This window comes from Otolemur garnettii, unplaced genomic scaffold (assembly GCF_000181295.1).
Source record: "Otolemur garnettii isolate 467f Iridium unplaced genomic scaffold, OtoGar3 scaffold00156, whole genome shotgun sequence".
NCBI classification, from domain to species: domain Eukaryota; kingdom Metazoa; phylum Chordata; class Mammalia; order Primates; family Galagidae; genus Otolemur; species Otolemur garnettii.
In genome coordinates this window covers 3990915-4003218 of record NW_003852551.1, presented here as the reverse complement: position 1 = coordinate 4003218, position 12304 = coordinate 3990915, and the positions used below count along the sequence as shown (strand labels likewise).

General features: G+C 41.3%; 1 protein-coding gene across 1 annotated transcript in view; it reads left to right on the top strand.

Moving 5' to 3' along the window:
- The first annotated feature begins 15 nt into the window (after positions 1 to 15).
- Positions 16 to 12304, top strand: part of RPA2 (replication protein A2) — a 23128-nt gene continuing 10839 nt past the window's right edge. Inside the window, exons 1-4 of the mRNA XM_003799829.3 lie at positions 16 to 97; positions 375 to 484; positions 10674 to 10775; positions 10905 to 11018. Coding sequence (XP_003799877.1) covers positions 88 to 97; positions 375 to 484; positions 10674 to 10775; positions 10905 to 11018 — 336 coding nt within the window. The 5' untranslated portion in view covers positions 16 to 87. The remainder of the gene's footprint in view (positions 98 to 374; positions 485 to 10673; positions 10776 to 10904; positions 11019 to 12304) is intronic.

Below are 12304 nucleotides of genomic sequence, written 5' to 3'. Positions count from 1 at the left end.
CGCGGCAGCCTCGGGTCTGTCAGGTTTTCTGCGAACCGACCAGGCCAGCACCTTCGGGCCCTGTTTCCCGAGGCAGTCGCCACCAAGATGTGGAATAGTAATGATGGGCGCGGAGGGCGGAGAAGAAGGAGAATCACAGGAGGATTGGACGAGAGGGCGAGCCCGGGGTGGGAGAGGCGGGTGGCGGCGGGAGGGGAGGGGGTGTGAGCCGCAGGTGGGGGCGTTCGGGAGTCCGGGAAAGGTGGCGGGGAAGGTTGGGGGATTAAGGGGGTATCTGAGAGGGGCGAAGTCGTAGAAACTTTTGGATTTCAAAAGCCAAACTTTTCAGAGGCTCGGAAAGCAGCACAGGTACTAATACCCTTGTTTAAAACCAGGTGGTGGATTTGATAACTATGGCAGCGCCGCGTACGGGGGAGCCGGCGGCTACACACAGTCCCCGGGGGGCTTTGGATCGCCGACCTCTACTCAGTCCGAAAGGAAATCAGTAGGTGGAAGGAGTATTTTATTTTTTATTTTATCCTGTCCTGAACCCCCTAACTCATTTCTGAGAGAAAATGTATGCGGCCAAAGGTAGGGTGTTAAACTCCAACTGAGCGATGATTATCGAATATTATTCGCGTTTCTGATAATTATGTGCTGTATGTTTTTTGGTTTTTTTTCAGAGACAAAGTCTCACTTTGTCGCCCTTGGTAGAGTGCTGTAACATCACAGCTCACAGCAACCTCCAGCTCTTGGGCTCAGGCGATTCTCTTGCCTCAGTCTCCCGAGTAGCTGGGAATGCAGGCGCCCGCCACAACGCCCGCGTATTTTTTTTGTTGCAGTTGGCCGGGGCCGGGTTCGAACCCGCCACCCTCGGTACATGGGGCCGGTACCCTACTCACTGAGCCACAGGCGCCGCCCTATGTGGTATATATTTTAAAAGTGAAATCCTCTGACTTTGCATCCACTATTTCGTTGGGATTTTTTTCCCCCTTAGTTTTATTGTGAAATTTTTTAGTATAGTTAATGAATCCATCTTGTGGAAAAACTCTGTGAACTTGCACTAATAGCCTACTTTACACTCCTTATGTATCCAAATTCATTTTTTCTTAAATGTAGTAAAGCGATGTAAGACAGTGGAAAGGGGATGGTCTCAGAAATCAAGTATATCTATGCTCTGCTGTTGCTCTGACACTTTACTTGCAGGGTGTCTTTGGACACTTTTTTTTTTTTTTTGCCACAGAATCTCACTCTGTCGCCCTCAGTAGAGTGCAGTGGTGACACAACTCCCAGGAACCTCAAACTCTTGGGCTTAAGCAATTGTCTTGCCTCAGCTTCCCAAGTAGCTGAGACTATCGGCGCCCGCCACAACGCCAAGCTCTTCTTGTCATTGTAGTTGTCATTATTGTTTAGCAGGCACGGGCCGGTTGGAATCGCCAGCCCTGGTGTATGTGGCGGGCACCGGAACCACTGAACTACAGGCGCTGAGCCTGGACACATTTCTTACTTTGCTTAAGAGTCAGTTTTATGCCTATTAATGGAGTTAATACGTATTGTATTAGTCGCGAGACTTAATATTATATACAAAGAACACCGGCTTTGGATCCAGAAAATTCACAAACTTCAGTATGAATTTTGGTTTTTTTTGCCACTCTGTTGCCCAGGCTAGAGTGTAATGGCATTATGATAGCTCACTGCTACCTCACACTCTAGGGCTTAAGAGATCCTCCTGCCTCTGTTTTCCAAGTATATGGGACTACAGATGTCCCCAGCTAATTTAAATTTTTTGTAGGGACAAGTCTGGTCTCCAACTCCTGGCCTTGAGCAGTTTGCCAGCCTTGGCCTCCCAAAGTGCTGGGATCACAGGCATGAGCCACCTTACCCAGCCAGTTTTGCCTTTTAACTGGTATTGTAACTTTAGTGAAGTGTCTTGAAGTTTGTGGTCATTTGTTTTTCTCATCTAATTATAACACTAGTGTGGTATATGTACACCATGGAATACTATGCAGCTCTAAAGAAAGGTGAAGACTTTACCTCCTTCATGTTTATATGGATGGAATTAGAAAATGTTCTTCTTAGCAAAGTATCTCAGGAATAGAAGAAAAAATATCCAATCTACACAGCCCTAGTTTGAAACTAATTCATAGCTTTTATAGGAATGTCATAACCTAATTATAGCCTTAGAATATGGGAAGTGGGTGGAAGAGGGGAGGTGAGGGGCGTGGATGGGGGGAGGGAGGGTAATTGGTAGGGTCACCTCTTTGGTTTATCTTACAAGGGTACAAGTGAATCTTTCTAAAAGCAGAATATGACTGTCTTAACCAATAACTAAGAAAATGACATGGGCTCAGCGCCTGTGGCTCAAGTGGCTAAGGCGCCAGACACGTACACCCAAGGTGGCGGGTTCGAATCCAGCCTGGGCCTGCCAAACAACAACGATGGCTGCAACCAAAAAATAGCCGGGCGCCTGTGGTCTCAGCTACTCAGGAGGCTGAGGCAGGAGACTCGCTTGAGCCCAGGAATTGGAGGTTGCTGTGAGCTGTGATGCCCCGGCACTCTACCCAGGGGGACAGCTTGAGGCTCCTGTCTCAAAAAAAAAAAAAAAAATGACATGAAGGTTATGTTAACCAGTTTGATGAGAGCATTTCAAAATGCATGTGAAAACAGCACACTTTACCCCCTGATTGCATTAATGTACATAGTTTACTATAAGAAATTAAAAAAAAATTATAATTATAATACTAGTCCTGCTTATATCACAGAGTGGTTCTGAGAATTGATAAATAAGGTAATGTGTAGGAATGTGGTCTGTAGGAAGCCAAGTATTTCCCAGAGTCTTAATTTGGGTTCTCTTTAGTTGTTACTCAGATGTGGTGTTAATATTCAGCATGAGCAAGTCACATTTTGTTTGTTTATGGGGTTTTTTGTTTTGTTTTTTTGAGAAAGATTCTCACTGTAGCCCTTGGTTAGAGTGATCTGACATCACAGCTCACAGCAACCCAAGCCCTTGGACTTGTGGTTCTCAACCTGTGGATTGTGACTCACAGGAACTGTGTTAAAGGGCCATGGCATTAGGAAGGTTGAGAACCACTGGCCTTAAGCGATTGTCTTGCCACAGCCTCCTAAGTAGCTGGGACTGCAGCCACCTGCCACACGTCCGACTATTTTGTTGTTGTTGTGATTGTTGTTTAGCAGGGTGCATATAGCCAGCACCCTAACCACTGAGTACGGGCGCCAAGCTGCCAATCACATTTTGTATACAGGTTGATAAGTTTATTTAGGGGTGAAAATTTATTTAGAGGTCTTGTGGGGAAAAAATTTTTGATAATTCCCATAGATTTGGGCATTGGCATATTTTTCTTTCTTTTTTTTTTTGAGACAGAGTCTCAGAGTCTCACCCTACGTAGAGTGCCATTGTGTCACAGCTCGCAGTAGCCTAAAACTCTTAGGCTTGATCTAATCAACCAAACTAGTCCTGCAGTGCTTGATTGAACCTGAAGTATAAGCTCTACTTATTTAGAGATTGAGGGAAAATACATTCCAAGAACAAATGACAGGAAGACTCAGCTCAGCTTGGCAGACATCAGTGACTACTTAAATGAGGTGAATCTTCTGATTCAAGGCTCTGCAGACATCATTTTGGATGCTGGTGAAAACCAGTGTGCTTTTTTAGCTAAGCAAATTTCAGCAAAGAGAACTGGATCAAGGCAACTATGTAAATGTTCCTAGAATTGGGGAATAACTATTATAGGTTGGAGGAACACTGTAGATATCTTATCAAAGATAAGATCCACTGAAATGTGGATTTACAATTCTATCCTACCCGATATAGACAGCACAATGTTGACCAACCTTGTCAATAATGATTCAAGTGACTTGATAATAAAGGAAATAATGTAAAATGAACCAAAGGAAGACTCACAGAGAAATTTCTGATTCCTTAAAGTAGGTCTCCTCTCAGCTTGCTTTTCTAAATGTGGGATTCATATTCCATTGGCCACAATTACTATTATGAATTAGGTTTTTTAGCTCTTGTTGCCACAATTTTAAAAAAGGTAAAAATGATTGACAATTTTAAAACATTTCAGGCTGCCATGTTAAGAACCACTGCACAATTTCAAATTCCTTTCAAGCCAAGCAGGAGGAATTGCAGGATTGAATAGTAGGTCTACTTTTAGTTGCTTGAGTATTCTCTAAACTTTTTTCCAAAAAGGTCATATTATTTTGCATTCCCACCAGCAGTCTAGAAGCATTCCCTTCTCTCCACATCCACACCAACATCTGTAGTTTTGGGATTTTGTGATGTGGGCTAATCTTACTGGAGTTAGATGATATCTCTAAGTAGGTTTTATTTGCATTTCTCTGATGCAAGGATGAATGAGCATTTTTTAAGGATGATGAGCATTTTTTAATGTCCCTTCTATGCCTATTAAGAATTCTGATCATGAAAGGATGCTTCATAATATCAAAGGCTTTTTCTGCATCAATTGAGAGAAACATCTGGTCTTTGTTTTTTATTTTATTGATGTGTGTACTGTATGATTTATAGATTTGCCTATGTTGAACCAGCCCAGTAACCCTGGAATAAAAGCAACTTGATCATGGTGTATAATTTTTTTGATATGTTGTTGAATTGTGTTAGCTAAGATCTTTTTTGCATCGGTATTCATTAATGATATTGGTCTGTAAGTTTCTTTCTTTGTTGGATCCTTTCCTGGATTGGGTATCAGGGTGATATTTGCTTCATAGAATGTGTTGGGAAATATTCCTTCTTTTTCTATGCTTTGGAAAAGGTTATATAATACAGGTACTAGTTCCTCTTGAAAGGTTTGATAGAATTCAGATATAAAGCCATCTGGTCCTGGACTTTTCTTTTCAGGGAGATTTTGTATTGTTGATGCTATTTCAGTGGTTGATACAGGTCTATTCAAGATTTCTAATTCTTTCTGGTTGAGTCTAGGAAGGTGGTGTGCTTCCAGGTATTGGTCCATTTCCTTCAGATTTTCATATTTCTGGGAATAGAGCTTTTTGTAGTAATCATTGAGGATTTTTTGAATTTCTGAAGTGTCTGTTGTTATTTCTCCTTTATTGTTTCTGATGGACAATATTAGAGATTTTGCTTTTCTATTTCTGGTTAGGTTGGCTAAAGGTTTATCAATTTGGTTAATCTGGCTTGGCGCCTATAGCTCAACCGGCTAAGGCTCCAGCCACGTACACCTAAGGTGGCGGGTTCGAACCCAGCCCGGACCCACCAAACAACGACGGCTGCAACCAAAAAAAAATAACCGGGCGTTGTGGCGGGCGCCTGTGGTCCCAGCTACTTGGGAGGCAGAGGCAGGAGACTAGCTTGAGCCCAGGAGTTGGAGGTTGCTGTGAGCTGTAATGCAACGGCACTCTACCCAGGGGGACAGCTTGAGGCTCTGTCTCAAAAAAAAAAAAGAAAAAAAATTTGGTTAATCTTTTAAAAAAACCAACTTTTTGTTTCATTGTTCTTCTGAGTGATTCTTTTGTTTTCAGTTTTGTTTAATTCTGCCCTAATTTTGGTTATTTCTTTTCTTCTGCTGGGTTTGGGGTTGCAATGTTCTTCCTTTTCCAGTTGTTTGAGATGATTCATTAAGTTGTTGGCTTCCTCTCTTTCTGTTTTCTTGATGAAGGCTTCCAATGCTAAATTTCCCTCTTAGGACTGCCTTTGCAGTATCCCACAGGTTTTGATAATTTGTGTCTTTGTTATCATCTTATTCCAAAAATTTGGTGATTTCCTTCTTCATCTTGTCTTTGACCCAGGTATTATTCACCCTGAGATTATTTAGCTTCCATTACTTTGAGAATGAAGGTTCCTGTTGCTGTTGAGTTCAACTTTTATTCTATGGTAGTCTGATACAAGGAATAATTACTACACTTTTAAATTTGCTGAGGTTAGACTTGTATCCTAGGATATGATCTGTTTTGGAGGATGAACTGTGGGCTGATGAGATGAATGTATATTCAGTTTTATTAGGGTGAAATGTTCTGTAGAGGTCTATAAATTCCATTTGTTCTAGGGTCAACTTTAAGTCTAATATTTCATTTAGTTTCTTCATGAAGGATCTATCTAAAACTGTCAAAGGGGTGTTAAAATCTCCAATTATTATAGTGCAAGAAGATATCAAGTTGTTCATACCTATTAGGGTCTGCTTTCTGAATTGAGGAGCATTCTGGTAGGGTATATAAATGTTCATTATCGAAATCTCTTGCTGGGTATTTCCCTTGACAAATATGTAGTGACCTTCCTTATCTTTCTTTATCTTTGTTGGTTGAAAGCCATTAAAATTGCAACCCTTGCTTTTTTCTGGTTTTCATTTCCCTGTCATACACATGTCCATCCCTTCACCCTGAGTCTATTTTTATTTTTTAAGGTAAGGGGAGATTCTTGTATACAACAGATATCTGGTCTGAGTTTATGTATCCAGTCAGTCAGCCTATGCCTCTTTGGAGGACAATTTAAACCATTCACATTAATTGAGAGAATTGGTAAGCCTGGTTGTGTTTTGGGGTGTCATGATTTTCAGATGTCCAGTGGACATTTTTAATCCTTTTACCACTGTGGATGTTGGGTTTTGTTCAAAAATTTCTGGGTGAGTTTACTTTGGAGGTAGAGCATTGCACTGGTCATTGTGGAGGATGGGTCTGGAGAGGTGGTTTAGTTATGGCAAATTTCTTCAACATGTCTATTTCATTAAAGTATTTGATTTCTCCATCACAAATGAAATTCAGTTTAACTAAATAGAGGATCCTGGGCTGGAAGTTGTTTTGTTTTAGGAGACTGAAGTTCGATGGCCATCTTCTGGCTTGAAACGTTTCAGCTGAGAGATCTGCAGTTATTCTGATATTTCTTCCTTTCTGGTGATGCTTTTCTTACATCTGGCTGCTTGCAGAATTTTCTCCTTCTTATTAACTTTGGTAAAGTTAATCACAATGTGTCTAGGAGATGCTTTATTTGGATTAAGTCATTCTGGGTGCCTATAGTCCCAGCTACTTGGAAGGATGAGGCAAGAGAATCGCTTAAGCCTAAACTCTATATGCCCAGTGATTTTTCTGTTGCAGTTGTCATTGTTGCTTAGTTGGCCTCGGTTGGGTTTGAACCTGTGAGCCTTGGTGTATGTGTCTGGCACTGTAAGCACTGTGCTACAGGTGTCGGGCCTGCTTTATTAAATATAACTCTATAGAGGCTCGGCACCTATAGCTCAGTGGCTAGGTGGCTGGCCACATACACCAGAGCTGGTGGGTTCAAATCCAGTCTGGGCCTGCCAGACAACAATGACAACTGCAACCAAAAAAATAGCTGGGCATTGTGGCGGGTACCTGTAGTCCCAGCTACTTGGGAGGCTGAGGCAAGAGAATTGCTTAAGCCCAAGAGTTTGAGGTTGCTGTGAGGTGTGATGCCATGGCACACTACCCTGGGTGACAGCTTGAGACTCTGTCCCCCTCCCCAATACATATATATATATATATATACACACAAATATATATTTGTTAAGAACAGGCTTTGTATGCATAAGTTCACGTAGTAACTGGAGCCAGACAGTGCATACATGATGCAGAACAAACAGAAAATCTGACGAGCAATTGCTTCTCTCTACTATAGTTTTCTTTTTCCTAGAAGATCAGTGGGGACTTCATTTCTCTAACTTTGTCTTTCTTGAGGTTGTGAAGGAGAAAACAGAAGATAGATTATTGGTTCTCACCTTTTTTCCCAAGTGTAACTATTTTTCTCTGTTCTGGTTGTTGGAATTTTTTTCTTAGACTCCCTAGCCTGGATTATGTGTTAAGAGAGCTTTTCAGAGAAAGATGATAGTTATAAGCTAGAGACTCAAACCCAGTTCTTTTTGTTTTGAGGTGGTCTTTTCCATGGTAAATTTAATAAACTCTACTTAAAATGTTTACTGTTGATTGTACATTTGTTATATTTGGTTGAACCCTGTGAAATTTCACAGACAGACCATTTCTTACCTATAAAAATGATGGTTTCAGACAGTATTGTCAAGAGTGGCCTGTGGTTCATAGTGAGCTGTGAAAATAATGTTTTCATTACTAAGCATACTTGTGCTGGCACACTCTCTGTGAACCTTTTTGGGACAGAGCAGGAACTCCTTGTGATCATTTCCTGGCATATAATATGTGCTCAATAATAAATAGCTGCTTTGAGATGAATTTAAAGGTGTTGTTGACCTATGAACCAGTAATCTTTATCTGAGGAGTAATATTTATCTCCTACATGCAGAGGTATTAGCACTGTATATACAGGATATGTTTTGTTTACAACTTGAAAATTAGATATTCTCAGAAAACGTAATAGCATGTCCAAGGGTGTGGAGCTGGCATTTGAGCATAGCTGTATAAGACTTATAGGGCTGTCTAGCTCCAAAGCCCATGTTCTTGCCACTTTACCTTACTGGTTCTTACTTTCTTTTCTTATGCTGAAGATACAATGAAAATCTCAGCCAGGATAGGTGAAAATATAAGATACAGTAGTTTTGAGAGGTGAAACTTAGGACCTCTGCAAATTTTAAATCTATAAATATTAACATAGCATATAACCTCACCTATAAAACATTATAAAGTAAAATTGAAAAGCAGAGTTGCTCCATTTGCATCCTTCTTAAAAGCTATTGCATATACAAAGAATGAAGAACGGTAACCAACATGTTAATTGCTAACATTTACTATTGAGTGCTTACTATGTGCCTGGCAGTATTCTAGTGCTTTACCATATGGTTTTTTTTAATTAAATGATAGCTGTATACATTAATGCAAACATGGGGTACAGTGTAGTGTTTTCATATACAATTTGAAATACTTTCATCAATCTGGTTAACATAGACTTCATGTCATTTGCTTAGTCATTGTGTCAAAACATTTATATTCTAGTTCTAGAAAAGTTCACTTGTACCCTTGTTAGACAGACCATATAGGTGATCTTTCCAGTCACCCTCCCACCACCCAGCCGCCCTTCTCCCCTCCCCATATTCTTGGGCTAGAATTAAGTTGTAGCTTTCATTTGAGAGCTATAAATTAGTTTCATAAAAGGGCTGTGTACATTGGATACTTTTTCTTCCACCATATAGTTTTAATTTCCATAATGATTTTATCATTCCTACTTTTGCAGATGAGGAAACTGAGGTATGAATGCTGAGAAACACCACTAAGAATACACTGCTCTTGAGGGCAGAGCCACAATCTCTGAGGGCTCTGAGGGCTGCTCTGAGGGCTGAGCCACCCCCAAGCTCAGCTGCTACCTTTTGTGGCATGTGCTGTGGTGGTTGGCTGGGGTTTTGTTATGCCATCCTGGCAATACTAAACCATTCGAAATTATGCTTCAGCAAAGTAAAATACTGTCACTGTTGTGGATCTTCAGGTCAGCATTGTGACTGCTAAATCCGTGAAGGCCAAGAGTCTACTGTATTTTGTGTTTTAGCTGTAGAACAGGTATTGGGTCATATCCTGTTGGTTTCTGACAGGAAGAATGCTAATCTTTGATCTGAACTGTTTCTATGTTGTATGTATTCCCTGTATGACACTGTGGGAGTACAGATTTGCCCTTACCCTGTAATGCCCATTTCTTACCTGCTATTTTTTCACTGTTGAAATTCTCATGCCTTAAAGTCCAGCCCAAAGATTTCCTCTGAAATTGCCAGTTGGTTTTTCCGAGATCCCAACTAGTACTTTGCATTTCTTCTGTGTATCAAGAACAGGTTTGTTAGGTTAGGAGTGTATTTTTTTTTTTTTCTGTTGTAGAGACAGAGTTTCACTTTATCGCCCATGGTAAAGTGCTGTGGCGTCACACAGCTCACAGCAACCTCCAACTCCTGGGCTTACTCAATTCCCTTGCCTCAGCCTCCTGAGTAGCTTGGACTACAGGCGCCCGCCACAATGCCTGGCTATTTTTTTGTTGCAGTTTGGCTGGGGCCGGGTTTGAACCCTCTACCCTTGTAATATGGGGCTGGTGCCCTGCCCACTGAGCCACAGGCGCTGCCCAGGTTAGGGATGTTTTGAAGGCAGATCCTATCCCATCTTACTACCCCATCTTACTGTTTTTGCCAGTGGTAGACAAAAATAGGAGTTTACAATGTTGTCTGGCTGTTTTCGGATGTGATCTGAGTGTCTTCATTACAGCAACTAAGTCCTGCTTCCACTGGCCATTTATCAAACCTTTTCCTGGTAGCATCTTGTCAGTGACCTGAACAACACAGTCTGCCTTCTCCCTAACGCTAGGGTTTGTTCCAGCCGTAGGTCATTCTTCCTTATCCTGTCCCCATTCTAGTCTATCATTTTGATGAATCGTTAGTGGGTCCCAAACAAGCTTCTCCTATTCAGGAATTTTGGAGTAAGACAAACCTGGGTTTGAATTATCAAAGTTTGATAGTATGACCTTGGTTTGCATCTCTGAACAAGGATTATGAGATTTGTTTTGAAAATTCAATATTCTAATAATATTTCAAGTGTTTACCACATGGCAAGTGTTAAATGAGTGGCAGTTACTCCTTTCTTGATTGGATTTTTTTTTTTCAGTTTTGGTCGGGGCAGGGCTTGAACCCGCCACCCCCAATATATGGGGCGGCGCCCTACTCCTTGAGCCACGGGGGCGGCACCCTACTCCTTGAGCCACAGGGGGCCGCCCCCTCTTGATTGGATTATTGTATGCTTTTTCTTTTCAGAGAGCCCGAGCCCAACACATTGTGCCCTGTACTATATCTCAGTTGCTTTCTGCCACCCTCGTTGATGAAGTGTTCAAAATTGGGAATGTTGAGATTTCACAGGTATGTAAAAGAATTTGTGGAAGGGGCACTTAATCATATGAAGAATGTGAGATAAGACTTAACTTCATGTAAAAATATATTAAAGTTGCTTTGGTTTCCAGGAAAATTAAACTTTTTTTTCTAACCTAGGTCATTATTGTGGGGATAATTAGACATACAGAGAAGGCTCCAACCAACATTGTTTACAAAATAGATGACATGACAGCTGCACCCATGGATGTTCGCCAGTGGGTTGACACAGATGTAAGCAACTGTTTTTGAATCACAGTGGAGTTACTTGGGGACTTCAGAGATGTTGTCTTAGTCTTTTTAAATTTTTTTCTTATTATAAAAATAGTACATAATCAAGACATCAAAGGCAGAAACCCTAAAATGAAAAATTAATAAACTCGATTACATGAAACTTTAAAACCTCCCAGACTTCCCAATATATCATAAAGTTAAAAAGCAAGTACCAGGAGACAATAGAATATAAATTCCATGAGAACAGGGATTTTTATCTTGGTTACCATTGTAGCCCCAGCACCTAAAACAGTCCCAGTCACATAGTAGTCCTTGAATAAATGTTTAAATGAATGGGAAAAATACTCAGAACATATTATAAACATTTAACATTTTAAGGCTGGGTGAGGTGGTTCATACCTGTAATCCCAGCACTCTGGGAGGCCGAGGTGGGTGAATTGCTTGAGCTCATGAGTTCGAGACCAGCCTGAGCAAGAGTGAGACCCCATCTCTAAAAAATAGCCAGGCATTGTGGCAGACACCTGTGGGCCCAAATACTTGGGAGTCTGAGGCAGGGAGATCTCTTGAGCCCAAGAGTTTGAAGTTGCTGTGAGCTATGACACCACAGCACTCTACCGGGGGCAAGAAAATGAGACTGTCTCAAAAGACCCTTACAAAGCAAAAGCACTGCACCTTAGAAAAATGGAGAAAGGAGATACACAGATAGTTTGTAAAAGGCAGTACAAATGGCAACAGCAATAACTAAAGCAGTTTAATAAGCATTCAGATTCTGTATTTATTTTTTTGAGACAGTCTCACTTTATTGCCCTCAGTAGAGTGCCATGGTGTCACAGCTCATGGCAACCTCAAACTCTTGGGCTTACACGAGTCTCTTGCCTCAGCCTCCCAAGTAGCTGGGACTATAGGCACCCACCACAACGCCCAGCCATTTCTTTGTTATTGTTGAAGTTGTCATTGTTTAGCAGGCCCAGGCCAGGTTGGAACCCACCAGCCTTGGTGTATGTGGCTGGTGATTTAACCACTGAGCTATGGGTGCCAAGCCAGGTTTTTTTTATTTTTAAATACATTACTTTCTAGGTGTTTTTGTTGTTGTTGTTGTTGTTGTTTGAGACAGAGCCTCAAGTTATTGCCCTAGGTAGAGTGCCGTAGTGTCACAACTCACAGTAACCGCCAACTCCTAGGCTTAAGTGGTTCTCTTGCCTCAGTCTCCCAAGTAGCTGGGACTACAGGCGCCTGCCACAATGCCTGGCTATTTTTTGGTTGTAGTTGTCATTGTTTGGCAGGCC